Source organism: Chlamydotis macqueenii, chromosome 2 (genome assembly GCF_036417535.1).
Source record: "Chlamydotis macqueenii isolate bChlMac1 chromosome 2, bChlMac1.mat, whole genome shotgun sequence".
Lineage (NCBI taxonomy): Eukaryota > Metazoa > Chordata > Aves > Otidiformes > Otididae > Chlamydotis > Chlamydotis macqueenii.
In genome coordinates, this window is record NC_141557.1 from 47,079,337 (window position 1) to 47,105,741 (window position 26,405).

The following is a 26,405-nucleotide window of genomic DNA, read 5'->3' on the forward strand; positions in this document are numbered from 1 at the left end:
TTGTCTCTTCCTATTCTGCCAAATAAACAGCTCTTACTCTTTGCTGGGCCACCAATTGATGTAGGGAGACAATCCACTGCTTTGAGGACCTGGTGGTGCAACCTGATTGCGTATCTTATCTGCCATCTTCTGTCTTTCCCCGTAAAGGATCTTTACTGACAGCCACTATGCTTTTCCAGCTGAATTATCAAACTCTAAAAAATTAACTTATTTTCCCTTCTACCTTAGCCACCATGTGTTTTGGCTAGGTTACTATTGTATCTGTTGGCAAAAGGGATAGGCAGAGCTCTAGTAAGCAAACAAATCTTGCTTTAAAATATGAATTAGAAACTTTGGACCATGTTTTATTTATAGTAAAACCTAACCACATTTTATTCCAAGAAAAGTAAGATAATTTGAAGGAAGACTTCCACAAAGTGCTGGCTGGTGAACAAAAAAAATTTCAAGAAGCCCCAAACCTGGCTTGTGCTGTAGCGAGGACACCTTCACATACACTGCAGAACACAGCAAATAGAATTAAGTGGAAGCTACACCAGTCACTCTTGAGAACAGACTCAAGCACTTCCCAGTGCAACTGCATCAATTGCTGCTGGTGCGCTTCCTAGGTGCAGACAGTTACCCACATGGAAAGCATCTCAAATTTGCTTATTCTTTATGCTTAGTAACTTTCTAAGGAGGATAAAGGCACTGGAACAAAAAATACCCTTTCTCTATATACAAACAGACAAGATTGCACGATCAATTAAAAACAGTTTTGAACATTTAATAAAAATTCATCCAAGAAATCCAACTTTCTGCCGTGAGGTCCCCAAACTCTCTTCTTCATCCAAAATCTTCTGAAGGGCTATGTGCAACGACTTGCCGACTCTTTTTCCCGTCTGCAATGCAAAGAAAGCAAAACAAATGTGAGACATACGCTTATTAACGGGAAGACAACTCTCACGGAACACTTCTTTTTAACAAATATTTTCCCTTTAATGATTATTATACACCACCTGGTATGAGAGAAACATGCTTTTAATTAAGAAAAAAGGTGGTGGAAGTTTCATTTTAATTTGATTACGTTTTGGAAAAATATACACATAAAGGCAGCACTTCCATTCATCAGAGAAGCATTCTATGATCATTAACACCAGATCTACAAACCGCTGGACCATCCAGGAATACAAATTAAATTTACATCAGGCACAAGCAGACATTCAAATTAACCAGCACAGGCAATATGAAGCCATATGCTAGCTGCCAGAGGACAAAAGATACCTGACCAGCAAAGCAGCCTGCTAATACAAAGTTCAGTAACTCTTCTGAATGTGCTCAGAATCAGCAGACTGAATTTAGACCAGCTCAACACCCTGTCGCGTGGCCAGAGAAGCCCAAAATGCACACTGGCTGCATCACTAAATCAGTCTGTGGGCAGATTCTTCATTATGGTGGGCAACTCTGTAACATCCAAGGACCTTAAAGGAGTTAACAGAGGTTTTCTTTACAGAAATAAACTTCAGCAGTGGAAAACCACCAGGATTAGTTCCGATACCGGCCTCTCTTCCCACATGCACAACTGTACTGTGGGAAGTGCAGGACAGGGAAGCATTGGGCAATGCTGAAATAAAGATCTTAAGGTAGTGAGTGGTACCTGTTAGAGCTTTCCCAGGGTTTCTGAAATAGACTCCATACAGAGATGAAGGGACACACCTGTCCCTAAAGAGCCAAAGACAGATTATATTAAACTGAGTTTATGAGCTCCTGATGTAAGCAACGAAGCCTATGCCTGCCATACAGCTGACCACAAAGCTCTCTTTCACCTGTTGATGACAATTGCCAACACCATGGGCACACAAATCTTAAAATAAGGTACATTTCCAATCGAAGAACCAGGTGACAGAATATGGCCCATAATACCAAAGGAAATTTGGGAAGAGCTTTGATGCAGCAGGGTAGCTGTCAATCCTACACACTAGGAGTCATGATAAATAAAGGTGGACACGCACAAGAACTGTTACAGCTCTACACTGGGACAAAGATCACAGCAGCAGTCAGGAGTCCTGAAAGGTGATATTACTTTGTGCACTCTTCTCCTCAAATGTAGGACAACATCACTCACAGCAGGTCAGAGTGAATGCGAACTGCGTAGAGCTTTGATTTTTAACACAGCACACAACACTTGCCATCTTATTCCTCCCTGCCTCTCTTATGGTTGGGATCATAAACTCAGTTTAAAAAAAGTCTAATGCTGGCAGCTTCCCAAAACTTTCCCATGAAGCTGCCTTCCTAAGAGGTATGCCCTAGAAACATTTCTCTCTGGTTCTCTACCAGACAGGGAAAGCTGAATGCTCTCTGACCTACAACCAAATCATTAGGGAATGGGGGTGTCAAGCAAAGGTTATGCAGCTCCTCCACTAGACATTCCCAGGCTTTTTTGTTTTTCTTGGTATCCTAGTCAGGCCGCTGAGTTTACAGCGGGTCCAAACTGACAATCTCTTGACCTCCCAAAAAACATCTTGGTTTCTTCTCGTCAGCTTTATCCCCGACTCCTCCAAACTGCTGACGACACACGAGGGAAGACTTCTTCCAACAAAGTGAGACACCACAACTCACTGGGTGATCAGCTTAAGCTTTTAACTTCTTTCACCAACAAGCAAGGACAAGTTCCCTAAAGCTCTTAAGCAGAGTAGGACAGTTGGAAGATTTCCCATGGTTCCCTTCCACATGCATCTCTGATTAGTGTTTCAATGAGCATTACATAACCCCAAGCACTGCCTTTGGGGGTAGGCTATACAATGGAACTGCAGAAGTTAATTTCCTATTTAGGGCTTAATTTAGAGAGAAATCTGTGATCAAAACAGAGGCACCAATCAAAGCTTTCTGCAGGTAATTTGCACATGGGCCAGATTCTACCATGAACCTGTACCTAACTTAAGCACCCATCTCTTCGTAGCAGCCTTAGACCCAATACCTCAAGTCTTCCGTGACATTTAGTTAGAACTGGACTCAAAATCCATCAAGGAAGACACATCAGATGTCCACAGAAAGTCTGGTTTCTTTAGGATGCCGAGTTAGAGATAATTTGCCTATGCACATCTACGCGGATGATAAGGGGCATAAGTGACCTCTCTAGGGGCAAATAAAAACCCCACCAGTACCACCAAGATTGGCACTCTGAATCAACATCAAGAAACAGTGAAGTGCCATATATACTCAGCATGCAATTTCCACTTGAGACCAACTGTTTTCAAACTTGGCTCCAAGTTCTGCATTCCTCACTCACTACAGTCATGCTGAAATTAGCTCTAGATCTCTAGGAAATGGAGCCAATTTGAAGTATTTAATTTTCATTCTGACTTCAAGTTCAAAACCCAGTTCTGTCTCAAGCTCACGGCCAAAACCAGGCATGAGAATTTATACTGGAAGACAGTTTTAAGAAGAAAGGTTTAAAATTGAATTCTTATGTGGATGTGAACAACATTCAGATACTAGTACTTTCATGGAGTAGGGGCAGATTAGAAACCCAATAAAGGTGCAAAGAAAAATAACAGTAAAATTAGAACAGTAAGCCTATCGCAGAACAAATGAGTTGTGTTAGAAGAGAATACCACACACTAGCAATTCAAAGTACCATCTCTCTTCTATTAGGGACTTCACCATGTTAGAAGTTTCGCTCTTTCAGTCTTTAAGGGAAACAATGAGAGGAAACAGGTTCTCTAAAAATTATCTCAAAGTTTATCAACTTAAGCTTTGCAGTCTTACAGCTGTGAGGTACTTGACTGAAACAACAGTGAGTACCATACATTTCAGGCATCTAAAAGTGTTAGATAACTTCAATTCATATTAGATTCTTTTTCAAAGGAACTGTCTGTGACCTTCAGCAAGTCCCTAATAAAAGCACCAGGATCTCTGCTCTTGAAGTCCTTACTGCTGCTTTTCATATACTCAAGTTCCAGTTCATCCAGTACCATCAGTAACTGCTCAGACCTCCTTACCTCCATCATTTCAAAAATACTCTCAGGATCAAGGCTGCCTCTCCCCATTTTCTTCATGGAAGTGAGAGCACCTTTACTGGTCACAGAAATAAGCAGGCTGGCCAAAGAACAAGCTTCTTCCTGAAGGGTAGCATCCACCACATGCCTGTATCCAATCTGTAAATTCATGACAAAATAACATATTAGTTTGCAGTTGTCTAATCTCTTTGTTAAGAAGTTAAACTCCGAGTAGTAGCTCTGTTGGCTATCTACAGCCTCCCATCCTAATATCAGGTGACTGACTTGACAGCACAGTACTTAAACAGCCTCTGAGCCCAACTTATGTGTACATACACAAGAGAGGTGAGACAAGCATGCCACTATTTCAGAGTTTTCCTCTCAGACCATCCTTTTATCTATTTAAAACTTCAGATTTCCCTTTCCCCTCAACTCCAAGGACTTTCCTCCTTGCTGGGTGAAAATTACACAGCCCGAGACTCAGGTGAGCCCCCACTTTAGTGGTGGCCTCTCCAGTATTTATGAAACCTGCTTAAAAGAGATGTCAGATGAACTTCCAGGCAACTAAGCAAATCACTAACTTTGGCATTGGAAAATGCAGCATCCAGCAAATGAACTGCATTACTTTTGGACTATATGGAAAATGAAAACAAAAACCTGTTTCAAAGGAAAGGACAGCACTGCACCCATGAAAACAGAGTTCTATCCCCAGCAACAAATACTCGTTGTGTAACTCCAGGCAGATGACACAGACTCTATGCATCACAACAACAGTCATTTGTTTTAAGATACTGAAGTATCTATTGCTCTGGATGTTGAGCAATGAGTACATGAAAAATAATAAACAACTCTTCCACATGCAAGATGATGTGTTTTATGAATGCATCAAGTGGAAATCTGCAAGTCAGAGTGGGGGAAAAAAACCCTATTCAGTAAAAGTTCTTAATTAGGAGGTCAGGGATGAACAAATACATACACAGTAGACACTGATCACTTCTTTAAACATAAGTTTTCTCTCTAGGCAAAAAAATAAACAGTGGGTGAAGTTAATAGAAACCAAAGTCTCTACATAGAAAGCCAGAAATTTGTCAGGCTTACTTTGCTTAGTGTGACGATGCAGGGCACATCATCCACATTAAGCCGAATACAATCGTAAGGGTCATCAGACAGCTCAATCTCTTTAGAGCCTTCTTCATCCTCCAAAACACGCACTTTGGGTATTCTGTGGAAACAAAACGTGCAAAATCATTGCCAGAACAGTTAACGAAAACAGGTGTCATACAGACTCAACTCCAAGAAGTGCCCTTTCCTCTAAATGACGCTAAATGTTTAGGAAAAAAAAAAAAAATCCAGAAAGTTATCAAAATATTACCAACTCACTCACTGAGACTAGGAAGAAAAAATTGCAAGCAGGAAGATACTTAGAGTAAGACCATCACATTTACATAATTCAAAACCGTTAGAATCCAGGCTGGTTTTTACACTAATATCTGGGGAGAGATTCTTTTGGAACTTGCACAATGCAATTCTGAACAATTCTTTGTACATCTGTCTGGACATACAGGAGAGAAATTACCGAGGCTGAATCCTTTTATACTCTGGTTCCCAACCTTGCAGACAACAGTAAAGTTGTCAGAATTACAGCAATTGCATTCCTTGGCAAAGCTGTGACATCAGTAGCAAACACAAGTAGTAAAGCTGTTCGGAAAAGAATGACACTAAGCAGACCTAGGGTAAAGGAAAAAGATTACATTAGTAAAATCCTTTATCTTCAGCAAGATGGGAAGATTGGCAAGATATCCTTATTCTTTAAGAAGCCAGAAGACACTAACTGTTCTAAAGACAGATATAAAAAAGCAACCACCAGGGATAAAAACCCAGGCAGAAATCCAAGAAATGCTTTCCTCTCAATTGTGAGTGATGAGCTCTCTTCACAAATGAGCTTGACAGGCTCCTTATCAGTGATACATGGACTGTATTTGTTATAGTTATTTAATGAGAGTTTTACAGGATGATTTAATGCAGCTTTCTTAGCAATTAATAAAGCCATTTAAAACAATTTAGTAGAAGATGGTATCTCAAGAAGCCAAGAACCTCAGTGTCTTATATACCCTCATTTATCCAGGTGCCCACTAGAATGGAGCACTAACTGAGAGGCTTTGCTTTACTGGTCAGTAAAACCCACACACAGCTCAACCATACTGCTTCTCACTTTTACACATTTGCACTTGAAAACATAAAATATTTCAAGACATCCCTAGAAAGCTAACTTCAGCAACCATGTGGAATGTAACCACAATCTGGTTTTATACTAGTACTTTTTACAGAAGCATCATGTTTTACTAGACTCTGGAGGTTACATTCTTTTAGCGTTCTGTACCAAATCTCTTTTAAAAGAGGAGGAGATAGGGATTGATTTAGTCAACTTTTCCCTCACCAATGGAAAATTATTTTTGTTGTTCCCTGGAAGAGTATTTTAGTTATTTGTGGCTAAGAGTCCTAGAGGCGAGTACTTCACAACAGCTAACGCTGCTTCAGTGAGAACAAACTCCCTATGAGAACACAGGCCTGAGCCAAGCGAAAACTAAAACTAAAAGCAGAACAACTACGATGTGTACTTTTCCCTGAAATTAAACTAAAAATGCTTTGCAGAGTTACAAAACAACTCATTGGGAATGCATCAAAGCCTGTTTTCAAGTTACAAATATTCCACTAAAAACTGACGGAATAAAGTCACAAGGTGACTAACCCTCTAGCTACACAGGACCATGGAGAACATTGGACAACAGCCTATACAAGAAGTCTATGTGCCAGAGCAGTGCTTAAAAAAGAATGAAGATTTCAAGAAAATGCGTGAGATTAAGCAATTTTTAACTGCATCCTATTTTGGGACAGGTACGAAACCAGAGCAATGTTTGGTCTGCAAGAAAAGTTGCCAGAATTAAAACCTGAAAAAATCCCTGCAAAGAGCTGTTTTGGCCAAAAACAGATGAGAGGTACAAATTAGAACTACTGCAGAGGCAAAAAGGTAGGTGATCAGACACAGCATCATAGTTGCATAAAAAGGAGGTACATACACACAAAAACTAGGCAAAGAGAGTGCAGCACAAAGCACTTTCAGAAAACGGATTTATTTTCCCAACTTGATAAGATTTATCTTAAGAACTAGCTGTACATGTTTACTTTGCAACTTTTATTTTTCTATTCTGATTCCTGCAACTAATCAGGGCAGAAATCTGTACAGCAGGACTTAGTCACATAACGAACAATGCTCTTTTCAGTATGCTACAGACCCAGATTTCACAACTGCAAAATCAGTTCTCCCTTTGGAAGCAGGCATCAGTTCTGCCTCTACCACGCTGCCCAGCAAAACAGCACAACATCTGCAAGGCTGTTGTGTTATGAACTCCGCAGCTTTTGTAACTTGCCTTGTTTCTGTTGCCTCAGTTGCAAGTAGGCACATTCCGCGGGATCAAGTTTAATGCTAGGTCCTGACACAGTAGCTACTCGCACATTCTGCAATACCTACTTTGATCATGGATAAATCCAGCCTTAAGCACCTTACAGACACAGTTAAGAAGCCAGTTTGGCATCTGCTATCTTTTGCACATGATCTTCATACAGTTTTCAAAACATAATGAACAATACAAAACTCCAGGGAGTAAATGTTCTCCCTAAAACAGTCACATTGTAATTGTTCCATGCCTAAAGGGGATACAATGAGTCAGGTCAGACACACAAAGGATTTAAATCCCACAATTCTTGCACAAAATTCCTGAAGTTACCATTTTGCATTTACTTAGCCCTAAAGAAAAATGTGTCCATAGTTACTATAAAAATGGTTACAGCAAGACCTAAAGGCTGAAGCTGAGGTTTTAAAATGCCTGTCTGAACACATGAAAATGTGTAGCTTCAAAGAAAAAACAGCAGCATGAGCTCCCCTGCTCTTGGTTCCAAGGCTGCAGTCAAGGCTGACAAAGATCTGAAAACAGTTATAACAAAAACCTGGTTTGTAAACAGATTATGAAAGGCAAGTAAGACTCAAAGAGGAACACACGTGTCAAGCAAAGTTCAGAACACTTAATCTGAAGTTATCTTCAAACTGACACTTTGTCTTGGTGGGACAATAATATTTTACGGAGAGTGGGCAGTGACTCTAAACGACCTTGTGTCAATCCAAAGAAAACTCAGTAGGTAACAAAGGAAAGGGAGAGAAATAATGAATGAGAACAACAGGTCTTCACTTTGCATTTCTTGACGTTCAGAGTTCATAAGAGATTAGATGTACTAGCATTCCCTCCTCAAATCAATAGACAGGTTTCTCACAGGTCAAAAATCAACAGGCTCTGCGCTATGTCATACTGTATCGCATTTTGATTTGATATCGGAAATCCACAACACTCTGGATGCTTATCCACAGATTAAAGATTATATGAAAGATACAGTTTCCAGAAGAATAAAAACAAAGCAGAATCCCTAAAACAATTACACTCTCCATGTTGCCCATGTTCCCAAAGCAACAGATTTTTTTTTATTTACTTATTTATTTAAATTAGTTTTTATACGATTGTCTCTATTCAGAACTAGGATTCTCGTTGAAATAAGAAAAAAGACCTTGTAAATAAAGTACATACCTTGGATCTGCAATACAGCTCACACGGGAGCAACTGTTTTAACTATACGACTTTTGCATCCCGGTAGCTCACACACGGGGATACAGGCATTTCTTCCCTTTAGCGTACTGTCAACTCTTTTGTGAGTCATTACACTTGTGACAGTATTTTATAACGCTACAAAAACAATCTACTGTTAAAAGTTACTGCTGAGCACTTGATTAACATGGGAAATTTCTCACCAATATATACAAGTTGTAGTCTTAGATGGATTCTCCCTTTGTCTCCTTTTAAATTGTTTACATCCTAACACATTGCCTGTCTTCAAAAGTGTATTTTCATCTTCTTCTTGCATACTTTTCCAGCTGTAGTACTCTGTGCTGATTCCCTGACAAATAAGCCAGAACTATACCAGTGACTTTAGCAGATCTCTAATTTATAGCTGAAGAACAATCTGAAATCCACTTTTAAAACATTTATGCCTATGAGTCCAACTTTTGCACTTCTCACAGCTACTTTTGCTACATAAGTTTTTTTAGCAAAGCCATTCACTAGTTTCTTTCTCAAGCACGCTACAAAACTCTGTAGCCCCTTTCATCTATATATAAAGAAGATAAAAACATTAGAAAAAAGAATATTTAATGTTATAATTAAAACACACAGAGAGCACTTGCATCATTCATTCTACTAGATTTTGTTCTTCCATTCTTTGAATTAAAATGCATGGGGCAAAGTTATTTTAAAGACACAGCATCTCTTCCTCCCCACAATGTCTCACCACCATTTTTCCTCTTAGTTTTAAAAAGAACTCTAGACTAAGAGTTAATGAGAAAGAACATCAGAAATGGGAAAATAGGGCTAGCTACAAATCAGTAGTCACATTGACAGAGGGCTTCTTATTCAGGACCATCACATGTCAGTAAACACTTCTTATTTTAAACCACACATCCACACAAAAGCCTCCACACAAAAGCCTCCAACTACTTGCAGCAAAACCATGATCAAGACAATCTTTTCTGGATCTGGCTACAGAACAAAAGTTATATTGTGAGCCTGATTGTGCATATAATGCAATATGACACTTGATTATTAGAAACTTAATTCAAATCATTAGTTCATGTTACTTGCCTTGCATCCGAATGAAAGTTGCCTTGGGCATTTCTTTAAATAATTAAGCATTAGAAATGCTTAGCTCACAGAGAGTACTTCTTTTTCACTTCCCATGCCACTTCTACTCACATGAAATGAGACCTGTGCTTTACCTTGTGTTAAAGAGAGCTGCCTTCACTGCGATAGAGATTGCATCAAAGAGGTTCCCACCACATTCCAATAACTGGGGAGGAAAAAAAGAATCTCTTTTAAAAGAAAATCAAGCTAGTGCCTTCAAACCAAGTCTTTATTTTACTTAAACCTACTTGAAACAGCACAAAACTAAGACCTAGAACAGGTTTTTAAGTCTTTAAAGCCTGTCTATGAAAATAAAAAACAGATAGGAAATTAAGATTTCAGCTAACTGCATACATGAAAAATAGAAGAGTTAACACACTCTGTAATAAAATTAATGATAAAATCTAATAATAGTAGCTGAAATGAAACCACTGCTTTTCTTACTCTTCTCGTGCTAAGGCTTTGAACTAGATTATGACCAGAAAACTTTTTATAAACTCACTGTATTAATTCTTTAATGTTAAATCAAGCCAAACCATTTTCTACACTTTATTTCAAAGAGGAGTCTTTTTTAATTATCAGTCGGATAAACACAATTGGTAGAATTGTTTCCAAAGAACCAACGTGAATTGTTACCCAGAATGTGGTATGAAAAGCTAGTTATATAAGCTATAGTTGTGAAGGCAGATCATGATTTATTCTCTATTCTTTATGGAAAAGGAGTCATCAGCAGGTTTGTCTTGTAGCTGAAAAGGATCTAAGGAAATCCAGATGTCAAAGTGTACTTGTTGACAGCACAACCATTTGAATTAAAGTGTGTGGAGTAAGTCTAGATGACTTAGTTTCTTCCCATGAAGATAAGGAGAACAGCACTGCACACTATATAAAAAGGCATGGCTCTCATAACTACTAATACCTTCTATAGGCTGACAGACAATTCCAAGATGTATTCGGCCATAGCCTGGTGTTACCTCTCCGACAAGCTCCGCTCTGAGCTGCCAGCACTATTCCATGAACACACACATCCCCAGCAAGCATTTGAAACTTTAGCGAGAACATATGGATGCTTCTCTATTACATCAATCTATGCTGCATGATGAGAGCAAAACAAGTTTTGCAACACTGATTGCATGGATTGTTCTTCAAAATCTATTTAAAAATGAGACAAACTCCCGCACTGGGAGCAAATCATAAATCAGATATTCTGGAAAGACAGTTTATTTTTATGAAGACAGACTGAATTGTGTGAAAAGAATGACAAAAAGTTGGGACAGAAAACTAAATACAAAAGTGATCAAATTATTTCTTTGCAAACACCTGCTGGATACAGAGGTTAACTTGCCACTTTCAGTCATTATTGGATTTTACTGGATAACATAATAAGCCCCACAATATCTTTGTTATTAAAACACAATAATGGGATGTGCCTGTACTGTTGCTAGGCTTATGTTCAGGCTGCTGTTCTAAAGCCTTATCTGTATTACAGTGGCGCCTACAGGCTAGGAACACAGCCTGGACCAGGCATGCTACAACAATTCCTGCAAGAAGAAATGAATGCTCTCGTCAGCTAAAGCACCTTGTACTGAGATTTTCCCTTTTTAAATTTTTTTTAAAAGGACTAAGAAAGTCTGCATAACTGTCAGTTGTGGGAGACAAAGGGGTCTTTAGAAATGACTGCTTTTAATTTACTGAAATACAAATGAAAGTTATTTGGGATGGAAAACAAGTAAACACTGTAGACCTTGCCTTATACAGATAAGTTTCTCCTCCAAAAGGACAGATTTCTAAGGTAGGGGTTTTTTTCCAAACTGTGAGGAATAGAAAAGATGAGAAAATTCTCTAGGGATGCTCAGTAGTGAATTGCTAAAATTTCAACAGAATCTAATGCATCCCCCCAACACACAAGGTACTACTGTGATCTACTGAGATTGGGTAGGGAACGCAAAGAGATTGCATACTTCAATTCCGCTTACTTAGCACTGCAGGCTGCTGGGGCAAATTATGTGGAGAAGGCTATATATGTATCAAAAACACCTCAAAAATGCTGAAAAGCTTACTTCTGACATCAGTGACTTATAAGGGGAAATGAATTGAGGGAAGGTGAGAACAGGCTTATAGTTTTGCAGTACTGTGTAACTCCACATCCATGAGCTACTCTTTGGAAGCTGAATGCCTTTTATTATTAAGAAAGAATGTGTGTATTTTGAAAGGTCAAGTGTAGTAGTGTGTAGAGTTGAAGCTATCTTCTTTCTAGTCTGACTGTGGACAATTACAGCACCTTGCAAATATACTGACCACTAAAAAACACCTGAGAGATGTTTTTAATTGATAAACTGCATGACTACGCAAAATACACTGTCTTCTCTTTTAAGGTTACATATTTCAAATTTTGTTTACACATAGGAGTTGAACATAGATGCTTCGATCAAAGTGTGCATAGCTAAATTACATAGCAATGGAGTATCTCTACGTTCGTAACATTCTTCCTCTGTTTTTGTCTTGAAAACAAGTACCTTCCCACCTGACCACAAGGTACCAGTAGTTTCAGGCTTCTGATAGATTTAAGGCTTACCTTCTCTCTAACTTAACTAAGCAACACAAATACTAATGTGAACAATTTCCTGGAATTCTGAAGGAAAACATCATACAAAGGACTCTCAATAAGCACTGTTATGGAATCTGCCTCCCTCAAACGATGAATAATATGACTTGCAGTGCCTTATATGAGCACAAGTGTCATACAAGAGTAGCTTCAGGAAAACCTCTAGGTATCAAGCATCCACATCAAGTATAAACTATCACATGTGATACACATAGCTTCTATTTAGAAGATGAAACAGTACAAATACCTCAAAAATGTGAAAATACAGAGATCTGGGGAGGAAAAAATAAAAAAAGAGGGGTAGGAAAAGAATAAGAGACAAATGTTAACAGTATCTTGTTCTAACTATACCAGCAGGTCTTCAATGGCTCACACACAAAATTCCTGCAGAATACAACACTAAAAAGACTCATCAAGTTTAGAGTCCTAATTATGAACCCACAGAATAATCATTGGGACTGTAAACAAAGCTAAATGTAAAATTAATTACAAAACATAAAACTAGATGTTTATAATTCTGATACAACTAGTAGTATTAAAAATCCAGGCTGTTTTTCTCTGTGGCTGTGGACAATCAACAAATTTGTCCAGGAAGAATCAAATAACGACCAGTTCTACCACATACAAAAGCTATACAGAACTGCTGCAGCAGTAGCTTTATGAAAGTCTTTGTTTATGCAGTGTTTATGCAATGTTAAGCAGTACATTGCTTAAATAAGCACAACATTTAATGTTCTGTAGCTCTGCTTGTAATTACCTAGTAACTAAAGGCCCCAGTGTGATTTCTCAGAACTAACACTTCATTCTCTATTAAACTATGCTCCAATAAGCTGACTAGGACTGTTAAAGCACTCAACAGTGGTACATATTTGATAATTCTGTATCTGAACCAAGTGACAGTATGTACCATATCTACTACAATTAGGCTAATGCTACTGCTTTTTAAACACCTAATGGACTAATTTTCACATTTACTTAAGCCTTAGTCGGAATGTTCCTGTTTTATTTAACAAAACCCTGTATTTTTTCTTTGGCAATACAGTTTTAACATTCTGCAAATCATTTCACAGACATTAATGTATTCCTACGAGGAAGATCCCTTCATGTATTTTCAGTTACAAATTTGACAAACAGAAACTCAACTTTGGACCAATAAGAATTGGAAATAATCTTCAGGAGAGTCTGACTTGCAGACTTCTATTAAATTCCCATGACAGAGTGCTTTAAATACAGCATAGTTTGGAAACTGAGCTGCTGCATGCACCAGATTTATACACATAAAATTAAGTTTCATTTTTTAATGGAAACAAATATTCCGTTTCTCTTCTACAGTCAATACATGCACACAACTTTCATCAAAAACTGCCTAGACCAAATGTAACTTTTGCCAGAAAAGTTTATATTTTACTTCACTGAATTAGTGCTGACAACAGTGCAAAGAGGTAGACAGGATGGACAGTTATGTTAAGGTTAACACACACCCATGCTAACTTAAATTGATTAGAATGACAGATTTGCTGTTATATCTAGCCTGGAAAAAAAGTTTAGCCTTCTTTAGTGGCAACTTCCCTCTCCGTATAAGGTCACTGATTTTTATTTGAGACAGACTTGGAGTATTTAGTGGTTTATTAGCTCTGCAGTGGATTAGTGGCATCAGGAAGAGTAGAAAAAGAGTAAGCTGGAAGTTGTGATTAACTATTACAAGTAGATTCACAAGAAAACAGTCATCCGTGCTATGAAGCATTATATCCCATTACGAGAAGCTTTTTTTTACATTGAAATACACGTGGTTATGCTGAGTCAGTTAGCACCTTGGAAAACCTCCTTGAATCTTAGTTTTCATTTCCTTACTTACCAATACATCAACATAGAGAATCCAGCAGTGATCTCTGGGATTAATACAAAGTGATTTCAAGTCTATGCTGCTCTCGCTGCTAAATACTCTGTAGAGTGTATTTGCTATCTCTGTGCCCAGTTCTTCTCCTCCCCGGCCTTCAAATTCAGGAGTAGCATTTGCAGAACTAGATAAAGAAAGAAAGAATACTTTCACTTCTGAAGCAGCCAATACCCAAAGAACAGTTCTTAAATATAAAGCATCAGAAATATCTAAGGATTTACTTGTACAAGAATGGGCATCCTATCTGTAAAGAAATTATTTCCATTTTGCATAAGAAAATGTCTTGACGCAGATAATATACCTACATTTTGCTAGAAACTCTAATACTAATTAAATTCCACTGCTATCTTCAGTTCCCAAGTTACAATATTAAAGTTGGTGAATTCTCTCAGCTATTATTTCTTAAGCACTCTCATCTTCCATCACCTCAATCCTTTCAAAAATCAAAAAGTAAAAGAAATCTGAACTAAGTTCAGAACAGCCAACAAGACAGCCTGTTACAGTTGAATGTTAAATTAATAAGAGAGTGACCTAGAAGACAAAAATGTGACAATATGACAAGTAAAATATGCATTTTTTTTTTTAAGTGACATGATTGCCTGACCTTAATTGGTAACTTCTTACTGAGTGCACTCTCTGCTATCAAGTTACTTACAGACAGCAGCTCATTACTTGCAGCAACTAAAGAACATTTTTTCCAGAAGGGATCTGACAAAAGCATGAGGTCTTCTCCTTCCTGATTCCAACATAACAAACTTTGTTTACGAGCAGTCATGCAAGACAGTCCTTGGGTGCTGAGGCCTTGTACATAGCTAAGAACGAAATTCTAACAATAAAATAGGCTTGTAAAAAACCAACCAAACAAAAACCAAAACACATCCACAAAAAAAAAAGCCCAAACAAACAAAAATCCCACCTCCAAGTCACAACGAAACAGAGCAGAAATGTCCAGAGTTGCATACACAGCAAAATAACAAACAAATATTCTGAACCCAGCCTCTGGTTTATAGAGGGCAAGAGCATTCTCAAGCAGTGGACCCATGGCACACACTGCAGATCTTGTTTTAAAATAAACTAGTCAGATCTCCTCCTAATTAATTTCTCATTACAGAACATAGGAAAGGAGGTGGTTCCACGGAATTAGTTTGGTATGTTCAAAACCTGATAGCAAAGCCTCACAGTGCCAATTTCTCATGTGTGTTTTCTGTCTACCTGATGACACAAACTCTTAGCTCTTCCAACAGGAACACCTCAGAAACGCGAACATACAGCAGAAAACAAAGTCTTGGAATATAAACCCTTCACCTTAAAAAAAAAAAAAAACAACTAAAGATCCACATTACCTAGGTATGACTTAAACCATCAAGTGAGCTGTATCAACAGGACTGCAGCGCCTATAAGGGAAATCCTTACCTCACAGTAATTCTCCTAACTCATTCTTTTGCAGAACTGATGAAGACTCAGAATGTCAGGAACAGCTACTGAATTTTTTAGAAGCTATTTGCTGCTTCTGTAACCAGACCTCACTACACATGCTTAAAAAAAATAAATTACTATCAATCAAGCACTGACCCACGCTTCCAAACCACATTTGCCACATGAATAAGTGCTGCAAGTGTGACACAATACTATTCACAGCTGTGTTAATATTAGACATCAATTTTATAAGATAGAACTATATCTAAGTATAACTTAATTCTGGAAATATGCTGAGTGAGGCCTTTAGGTTGTATTAAACAAGCACTTATCCATGGAAGCAGCTTTCACACAAGTTAACCAGATCAATTTGTTTAAACCATTCTTTTTAAAGTATGGTTATGCAAGCATTATGATTCCTACAGTAAGTTGAAAACAAGTACACAAACCTCAGTCTACACCTTGTTATTATTTCTAAAGACAAAGTTTTATCAAATGTTGTAGTTTTTAATTATAAATGGTCACTTTCTTTAAAACTCAATTGGAATATCACTGCAAGTTTCACTGCATCTTAATTCCATTCTTATTTTAACACTGCAATTCCTTGCAAGCAAAATGAAATTAAAAGTAACGTTAGCAGGGTACTATCACAACAACCATTTGGTAAATACTGCCACCCAATGCTTACAGACTATTGTGGTAACTCACATTGTGTAAAATTGGGGGAAAAAAAAAAGTTGTCTAGCACACTAATAAAAGAAAATGCCAAAAAGCTTGTTTTATGGGGCACAGAAGGAACTTAGTAGTAGCCAAGTGGAACACAGAATTTCTACTCCTGAATAGAATGTAATTTTAAAGACTTTCAAAACCATTTCAGTGTCACATTGCATAACCATCCAGACTCCTAATAATGAGGCTTCTACCACAGATCTCTACTTTCAAAACCCTTGCTGTTACCAGCCAAAACCTTTCTCTCGCAGTAGCTAAGCACTTCCTATCTGTTGCTCAGCCATTAATACACTATAATCTACAATGTAAGCACTTATAACAAGAGATAAAACCGTTTAATTAAACAAAAGCTTACAGCTATTTTCCTGGTATACAAGGGCTTCATTACGCAGAGAATATTCTTCACTTAAATTCATATTTACTTCAATCAACCAATACGAGGTTTCTACTCTTGCACCAAAAGAAACATACATCATTTCAAACAAGAAGGCAGATTCACTGTTTTAGAATCAGCAGGAAATTAACCACCTAACTAATCTTCCATTCTTCCAGAAAGCAGTCAGAAGATAACATGTTTATGACACATCTGGACTGTCAAGGTAGCCCCAGATACATCTGAATTCAGATGCAGATGCTAACTGTGTTAATACGATTATGATGATAGTCAAGCTTATGATCCTACAAAGGACTGGGCTACTATTTAGCCTAGTCAGACTGGTAACTCTGCCAACACGGATTTACTGATTCAAGTCTTTGCCTGGGCAGGTACTGTCACTGTAGTTCACGTCAAAAAGAAACATCCGCTTACAGAGCTTGGAACAGTTTTCACTCAAGCATCAGGTGGTGTTTCTCTCTGAAAACGGAACTAAAACCACTACAGACCATTTTTAATGGAGGAAGTACTGTAAAAAAAATTGTAAAGACATTTCATTCTTTCAGAACTCATTAGTTTGCCTCTTGCCTTTTCAAAGTGCAGTTGCCATGATAACAGGTTTATGGTACAGGAGAGCAGGGGAGGAAAGGTTCCTTTTCTGCAACCAGCGTTCAAGTGATATTTTTAGTGACTGCACTGAAATTTGTTTTAAGTTAGCATTTTCCCCACAAAATCCAATAGAACGGTATCTGAGGAGCATGCTGATGTAGCTTGTTCTGCAACGCTGCCATCTCTTATGATCTGGAGAACTGCTTTCCATCTGTAATATTTAAGATCATATCTGATCCAGTCTTCCATGCAGGTACCAATGAAACAGGCTCACTCTTCCAGCTGGAACAAAAGGATGTCTGGCCTTCAAAGTGGAGGAACAGATGGTCAGACTTGGACAAATATATGATTTGTTTCCCTAATTCCACAAACAAAATCTAACGCGTTCAAGGAATTCAGATTTGTCTGCTTCTTAAATTTACTTTTTTTTTATTTCTTATAATTTGAAAATTACAGATTTTTGCTTCAGCCAAAAAAAAAAAAAAACCCAAACAACCAAATAAGTCAGTATTAGAACAACCCCAAAACTCAAACATGAGAAAAGCAGATGCAGTAGCCTTTCAACATCAATGACCAGGACAGCTGTCTTCTCCAGTCCTGATGTGCAGTAAGGACATCACATAAAATGTGGACTTATTCTATGATAATTAATTTCTAGTATCACAAATCAGTGTCCCAAAAATCACCTCTTCCAGAGACTAGCATTAAAGTCTCTCTCAAAATAGGACTAAACATGCTTCTCAGATTTCAGGATAAGGACTTAGGGCAGAATGAATAGAAATGGAATTTTGGGGCAGAGAAATATATATGATCCAGCTAGTGATTATTTTCAGCACTACAAAAAATCTTGAAAGTTTCAGGAAATAAGCATTTTAAGATAGCAAACACTTCAGTCTGAGTTTTTATTACCAGTTTCAACAATAGAAAAGCCAGGTAGCACACACAGGAATTTCGACACGAGAGGCAGCGTATCAAACTGTGATCAGTTACTACCACCCAGTGGCAGCCTGGAAAAGCAGAGTACTGACAGCATCTTCTTTCCCTTTACAGACAACAAGCTGCTCCCACTTCACATTTTGTCCTTTGGATCTTTCTGCAAGCTAAAGGTCACCTTCCCCTGGCAGCAGCACATTGAGAAGTGACTATCCTTCTCTAAAATTTAGGCTTTTGGTCTGTGTTGTCACAGAAAGCAAAGATTACCTATTTCTACAACTGACAAGACCCATCTTGCACAATATAGCTGCACATCTCTCTCCCACCTTCTTATGAAGGTGAGATTAACAGTTAGAAAAGAAAACCTACTGTTAATCTAATGCGTTAAAAGTTTTTCTAACATTTATTTACATATGAAAGAAGAGTCACAGAATTGCAACATCCCCACTGACCACTTCTTTAATAAGGAAAAGTCCCTGCTGTCATTGAACTTGGCTCATACAGAAACCCTCAGAACAAAGAGAGTACTATTTAGGGTATTTCACACGCAAGTTTTGTAAAGCAGTCAAACTCAGATCCCCTCTAACAGCAGGACTGCATTTGAGACCATCTTCCTGTCTGATGTTTCTTGAACAGTAATCATAGACAGATCATTAATTCATAGGTGAGTTCTTCCCTCTACTGTAAGTTTCCACAGTTACCTGGTACCTTGTGATGTACAGAGGCAGTCTTAGAAAAGGCTTCACAATGTGAGAGAGATATAAATGTTAAGGTAGATACAGGCAGTTAGGTCAGAAAGATTCTCAGATACACACTTAGTAGCTCTCATACCTTAGCTTTACTAACGGTATATTGGTTTAATGTCAGAGCAGTAACATTTTTTTATTTTTAATAAAAATAAAGGTCACATGCAAAACAGTTAACTTGACAGTGCCAAGTCTTCTATGAGAGGTTCCCAAAGCCCATTACTTCATTAAGAACAGTTTTAGGAAGTCTGCAAGACATGGATACTGCAATTTCAGACAGCAGACAGTTTGGAATAACACTGAGATGTCACTATGCTATCTCAGAGCACCCTGAAAACAAGAGATCTCAGTTTTCTTCTAGCTTCCTTCATAATTCAAGCACTATGAAGACTATAAGGATAAGCAATAGTCCATTTGTAGCACAAAGGCAGGAATATGATTAAAAACAAATACTGTTTTAGTTAATGAAATACTGATTCACTGATAAATACAATAACTAAATTTTCTAATTAACTTTTGCATCCAAAGTTTGCAGTGAGAATTTTTTTTTTTAAAAACAAGCTGTTTTGTATGAAACACCCTTCAAACTTTTCCACTGCTTTCAAAGACAAAGTAAGCAAAATTATTTAAGTACAGTTGAAGTACAACCTGTATCAGTAAATTCTTTTCTTCTGGAGTACTTCATTTTTGAAAGACTATTTTTTTTTCTATTCTGTCATTGTAAAAAAAGACAATTGACATTGTAGTCATGAATTCACGTTAAACGCATGTGCAACTGAATCATTACTCTCTTCCAGCTGCAGCGATGCTATGCAATTTTTTTTTAACCTGATTTCATTCTTTAGCTCTAACTGCTTTGCTTATTTTGGTTCTGCAGAACCAGCAGAAAGTTTCTGAACATTCACCACCACTGAAAACATAGAATAACTTGTTTCTGTTACTCAGACCCTTAATGTGATGTTAGTGGAATGAAGGTATAAACTTCAGAAAAGTAAGATTTGATTAGTCATTTTTTCCAAATATTAGATTTATTTCCTTCTCTTCTAGTATACTAACCAGTCAACAAAGAATTCCAGGTAACCTTCATCTGGCTTCTCCAACTTTGGTGTCCCCATTTCAGCTTTTACACCTACCAAGATATCAGTGTGTCCCTGTTAAAACAAAAGTGTATTACACAACTAGAATTATAATCACCAAACTACGTGTTTAATTTAAATGTCTATGGTAAGCTGACATTCCTACTTTTCAGTTATCTGCACCTATCACTGTCAGAGTGAACTTAAAATCACTTCTTTTTTTTTTTAAAAAAAGGAAAGACTTTAAAAGGACAATGTTAAGCCTAAGAAGTTTCTTCAAATAATTACTCAAATTAGTACGTATTAACTTTCTCTAGGTTAAAAAGACACTCTTCATCCCCATGATGTTTTCTATCATTTTGGTTCTGGGAATGGCTATACCTGTAGAACCTTTATAATATTGCACAGTATATTTATCTTCTTCACAGTCAACACACGCCAGCAGTAGTTTTGCTTCACTTTAAAGGAAAATAATTATTTTTTCTAGTGATTAGGCACAAAAACAATTACATTTTTTTCCAATATGAAATTGTAGATCAATTCAGACTGAAGGCTTTTCAGGTACTTCACAGTAAATCTTGCTCAAGTAGGTTAAGCCAGCGTGAATGAACTATAGATCCTGTCATTGTTTCCTTAACCCATAGTGTCAGTTAGTGCTATATAGGCAAACATTTTATTAAACACACACACACACAGACCCATCTACAAATAGCCTTGCATTACCTTAAAACTAGTCATACAAACCAGAAGTTTCATCAGCAAGCTATGTGATCCCTAAGAAGTTTACCTACCAGCTTTACTCTTGCAGATCCACTTGTGTTTGACACAACATCTGTTTCCACTTCTGCACATCTGTAGTCTTCACAGCCACGACCATCTACACGAAGGTCCTCCTAAATATGACAATCAGTATATTAAGGGAATCGGCGATGAAAAGTAAAAAGGAATCTGCAATTTTAAAGTTTCTTTTTCCTATGCCAAACACAACAGTAAAATTAACATAAAAGCAACTGTTTCCAGTTTCATCACTAACTTACACTTAAGAGCACAACAGAACCACTTTTCCGTTCACTTCTCATTTATCCGGAGCTTGCAGCAAGCTCTCTGCAGACAGACCTGAACTTCTGCACTACTTCCATCCTGTTTCAACAGAAACCTTCAGAATGCACAAGTGTAAAGGACTTGGCTTTAAAAGGTACTTTACCTAACACAACACAGGTCTTTTTCAGGATACTCAAGTTCTGTACTTTCCAGACATAGCAGACAAAAATAACCCACCAGCCTTGCAAATGCTTTGGTCTGTTTTATTTCAAAAACAGATATTATGATCTCTCAGATACTATACAGCTCATTCCTATAAAAGTAGCTTCCTCTGGAGTGAAATACAGTTTCTGTAATTTGCAGAAAGCACAGTCCTGTTATCTTTGGCATTTCTCCCCACATGTCCTTCACTTTCCCTCCTTGGTCCACTCACTGCTAGCTGTGACAGGCTAAAACTCTATACGATGACAAAAACTTGAAAAAGAGTGAGGGAAGAGGGGGAAAGAGGAGGAAAGAAATGCAAAAACAAATCCACGTTGTTTTCTCAGCCTGCTTTCTGTTCGGATGCCCTGCTCAGTGTGCTTGGATGATTACCCCAGAGTTTTTTCCCTCCAGACACCAGGTAACGGAAAGCTCCCTCTCTGCCTCCCAGCCTACACTGTAACTCATTCCGCCCCATACCTGCTCATAGAGAGGAAGCCCGGAGAGGCGGGCAAGGGCCCTGCCCCACGCCTCACAACACAGACCTACCACCGGCCACAGGCACGGCTGGGCCGAACTAGCCCTTGGATGACTTCCCGCTCCTCTGGGCGGAGGCTACCGCCTCCACGCTGCCCTGAGCTAGTGCGACCTCCCACCGCCGCCACTACCTGGACGCCATGCACGATGTAAACCTTCTCCGCCTCGCTCAGCACCACGGACGCCATGACTCCCGCCACCTGATGCCCCTAACGCTTCCGCTTCCGGCGCCCGCGCGCCGCCGCCGCTACTGGCAACGGCCGCCGCTACAGCAGGGAGAGAGGGCGCGCTCTGCGCCTGCGCATGGCCCCGCGCCTGAGGCGGGAAAGCGCCGGGACCGCGATAGCAGCCGGGCGGAGGTGTCGCTTCGGGAAGGGCTGGCGTAGCGTTAAACCCCGCAAGAAAAACGGGGAAATGCGGGCTTTCTTTACTTCAGAGGAAGGTCCGAGCCAGGTGCAGCACACGGGGCAGGGCAGAAACCAAGCGCTCTCCTTAGGAGAGTGCTGTTGGTCCTCTGCCAGGTGTCCCAGGGAAAGCAGCATGGGAAATGCAATTAAGGGCTCACGCTACACATCAGAACAATCATATAATTAAGGGGCTTTTTATTGACAGCCTTAACTGAAGGTTTCAAAACGATGAGTGGTTAATGTTGCAAGTTCGAGACTTTTTTTTTTTTTTTGCACAGCTCTTGTTGTATAACTCAAATTATTTTAAAAGTTGCTATCTGGCTGCACGCTGATGCTTGCGTGGGTAGGAGCGACCCATGGCTTACAAGGATAACACACCACGCTGCCGGCATTTCTTCGGGTGTCTCCAGCTCTCTGAGACTCTTTGCCTGATCAAATGTACAGAGCATTTCTGGCTGTGCCTACTGGAGCAGGCAGCGCAGTGCGATGGGAACAAACCTGAAGAATGAGAGATGTTCTGGAGGTTTTACTTCAGGCTAGCGCTGGTCTGGTCCCGTTAGCGGGCTGCACGTCCGTTAGCGGTCAGAGCAGATGCATTTCTGGGATGCACCCCACGGCTTACCTGCATCCAAAAAGAGTCAAGTTTCTGCATGTCAGGATTCTCACGCAGGGATCGCTGACTGCTTCTCAGCAGGGAGAGGCAGCGGTGGAGCCTGGGGGCCGAGATTTGGGTAGCTCTCCCTCCTTGCTGGCCCTGGGGAGGTGAGCTGGGCCAGGGGAGCACAAGGCAGAGGCAGCGCTCGTGCAAACAGCACTTTTCTAAAGGCTGGAGAAGCCCAGCTCTGGCTTGTTTTTCCTCAGGGATGGCAGAAGGCATCCCCTTGCTCTAAAGATCAGCACTTCTTTGATTCAGAATTCAAATTCCCATCTCCAGTGCAAGGTGACGGTAAATGCTACCAGGCAAAAAGGATGCCGGTTTTTGTTCGTTTTTAACAAGGGCAAAGCAATGTCTTTTCCTCATTGTGGTAAATGGATGACATGCGTTGGCTGGAATAAAGCCAGCCTGAGGGAACCACCTGGAATGTAAAAATATCCGCGCCCGGTGGTTACCGCCTGGCGAGGCGGTGAGCGCTGGAAGCGGTGTCTCGGAACGGAGGGCGTCAAGCAAAGGCGAAACCTGGTCTGCCTGCCAACAGGCAGGTGCCTGGGCGCTTTGACACCTGCAGCGATGCGCTCGGCCCTCCTGGGCGCTGCAGGGTTTCGATACCTGCGTACCAAAAAAATACCCGAACTCGTCTGGGGCTCGAAGGTGCGCAGTGAGCCCCGTCTGTTCCCCCTGTCAAAAAAAAAAAAAAAAAAAGAAAAAAAAGAAGAAAAAAAAAAGGTTATTTTTCTTTTTCCACAACAAAACCCGCATTTCCCTCCCCCCTGCTCCGCGCGCCCGAGACGTAACTGCGCAGTAGGCACAGGCGCGCCCCGGCCACACGGGGCCCTGCGGCACCACGGCGGCTGGGACGAGCCCCGCCGGGCGCGGCGCCGGTGCCCGCCCGTGGGCCGGGGAGTCCCCCGCGCCGCGCCCGGCGGCGGGGCGGGGAAGGGAAGGGCGGCGGGCGAGGCGGGGGTGGGGTGGGTGGGTTGCGCTGCCTGCCGCCGCCGCCGCTGCTGCTTACTTCCTGGTTCCTGCCGGCGGCCGCCCCACCTCCTCGCCGAGCCAGCGTAAGGGGCGGTGGGGGAGGGAAAAGTGGTGGTGGTGGGGGGGGAGCGGGGGAGCCGTGCTGCTGCCGCGCGCGGGCTCCCCGGTGCGGCGGGGCCGATGGGGCGCGGCGCTGCCGTGGCGGAGGCGGCGGCGGCGGCGGCGCGCGCGGCGCGGGGGCGGCCGTGGCCGTGGCGGCGGCGGGGCGCGCGCGCCGGACGGTGGCGGCCTGTGGGGTAGGTGGTGCGACTGACGGCGGCGAATGGGGGGGGGGGTGACGGCGGCACGCCGCGCCTGCCCGGGCAGTTGTACGCTGTCGGACGGGGGCGGGAGCGGGCTGCCGTCGTCGTCTGCCGGAGGGGAGGGAAGCGGCGGGGCCACCCCACTGCCGAGGTTGAGGCGGGGGCCGCGCCTGCCTCTTGCGCCGCGCACCCAGCCGCCCCCTCGCCGTGGCTCTGCGCCCGCTCCTTCCCGCGCAGCCCCTCGGCCATGCGGGAGCCGGGGAGGGGGGGACGCGGGGGATGCAGCCGGCCAAGGGCCGCTCGGTGCCGTGCTTGCCTCCGCCGGCGCCCTGGGCAGGGGCGGCGGGTCGCGTCCCGCAGCGGCGTCTCCTGGAGCTGTTGGCATCGGCCGGAAAAGGAGAGAGGGGCTCCCGTACGCCCCTCGCCGCCGTCTGATCCGCCGCCTTTAGATGCTGCCAGGCTCAGTGTGTTAAGTAATACCGGGCTCAATACGTGATTTAGGTCTGCTCCGGGGGCCGTTCCGAGCAGCGTAACGTCCCCTCGGCAGGAAATTTAAACCCGGAGCCTCCAGCAATTTCGTCGAGGGTCCTATGATCTGTTCCTGAATTGGGGTGATGAAAAGGCGGGGGGGGGGGTGGGGGGGGTCCTGTAACCTGTTAATAATGAATTGCAGCCATGAAATGCGCCCGTCAGTGAGCAGCTGGGCAGAGGAGCCGGTGGCCGTGGTGGCCCAGCGTTTGACTGCGGCTGTGTCCCATGGGAGCGTAGGGCCTCGCAACTCCGCAGCATCGGGAGTAATCTGTGTGGAAAGCATGGTGGCGGGTTTAGTTGAAGTGGATGGTGAGTTACGTGGTAATAATCTGGACAGCAGCTTCTAAGGATTACTGGAGTCCTGAAAAGTGGCTTTTTGGAAGAAGCAAGTGCTCATGACGGCTCATAAGAAAACAATCGTCAAGAAAACATAGGGGAGGAGGCAGCAGTCTCGTCTCTGCTGCGCTCTCCCGCTGCCTGCGTGCCGGGGTGGACACCCGAGCTCATTTACATTTCTTTGCTTTGATCCTGATTCAGAAAAGATAAACTGTGTTTTTCAGCATGCAAGAGAGGTTGTGTGCCAGACTCTTGACACAGCAAAGATGCCAGTGTCAGGTCTGTAGGGAAAGAGCCCAGATTTGGATGGTCGTTCTGGTACAGTGGAATCACAGAGAAGGGACTGACAGGGTACAGTGAGTGACTGCCTCCAATGCCTGGTGGTGTAGATAGCAAGGCTTTAATGAGTACTGTGTTTTTCTTTGCTTAGTGAAAGCAACAAATAAGTCTTTTGTATAGCGATCCAGGCGTTTCGGTGATAAGAGTTGTTATAAGGGGAGCCACGCGTTAATTCATGTGTCTTTGAAAATGCAGCCCCGTGTGCATTAAAAATCCAGTCCTTCAAACACTACGACTCTGTCAGCGTATCTCTTAGTGCTGTCTCACTGATGCAATAGTATTTGTCATACTAATGGGAGCTGCTTGTGGTAGTAAGTTGCGTTTGACTGAATGCTCATTGAGATTTAGAAGGTGCGACCAGAAGCTCTATGCGGTTATAGGCTTATAAGAGGACAAACGTGAGGTCTGCCTAAAAGCTAAAATATTTGTTGCAACATTTAACACCTCCCGGGAATTTTTGCATACGTTTCTGCTTCCTTTTTAGTTTTTATTTTAATTATTGAACTTATGGACAGGGTGTGTATTTTTATTTGAAATTGCTTGTTTGGTAGTTGACAAAAATGGCAAAATGTAATTTAATGCAGCTATTTGGAGCAGGTTGCAAGATAATTCCTCAGCTGTGCCCAAGTAGTTACGTGTCTTTTCTGGGCAGTTTCTTTTGTGTTAGCAAAGGGGAGCAACTCAGCTTGGGTGAATCTCTTAATTGGGTGAATTTCTTATCTAATGTGAATTTAATTTTCTTGATGGGTGGGTTGCTGTGCATCTCAAACGGAATAGGAGCTAGTGGTGTTGCTTAGTCAGTACAGTTTACACCCATGTGTTGCATTGTTTCAGGGAAACTTGCTCATGCAGCCATGAAGCTTGCTCGAGCAGACTTTTCCCATACATTTGTGACGGGATATATTTCCTGTAGAGGAAATGCAGAGTAGGTGATGGGCACCCA

General features: G+C 41.2%; 2 protein-coding genes across 6 annotated transcripts in view; one reads left to right on the plus strand and one right to left on the minus strand.

Moving 5' to 3' along the window:
- Window positions 1-742: 742 nt before the first annotated feature.
- On the minus strand, window positions 743-22,175 carry EXOSC7 (exosome component 7). The gene is made up of 8 exons (XM_086742843.1): window positions 22,046-22,175; window positions 20,927-21,028; window positions 20,116-20,210; window positions 14,212-14,377; window positions 9,850-9,920; window positions 5,073-5,196; window positions 3,978-4,133; window positions 743-878 (listed from the first exon to the last, which is right to left on the minus strand). The coding sequence occupies exons 1-8, from the start codon at window positions 22,100-22,102 to the stop codon at window positions 774-776; spliced, it is 876 nt and encodes a 291-aa protein (XP_086598969.1). The 5' UTR covers window positions 22,103-22,175; the 3' UTR covers window positions 743-773.
- A 1,778-nt stretch (window positions 22,176-23,953) lies between these two features.
- The window catches only part of ZDHHC3 (zDHHC palmitoyltransferase 3), a 33,693-nt gene continuing 31,241 nt past the window's right edge, over window positions 23,954-26,405 (plus strand). For 3 of the 5 annotated variants that reach the window (XM_086742844.1, XM_086742847.1, XM_086742848.1), the window contains exon 1: window positions 23,954-24,037. The gene's annotated coding sequence lies outside the window, so the exon portion shown is untranslated. Of the gene's footprint in view, window positions 24,038-24,173; window positions 24,251-24,935; window positions 25,097-26,405 lie in introns of those variants that run through there. The other 2 variants (XM_086742845.1, XM_086742846.1) reach the window with 2 other exon arrangements.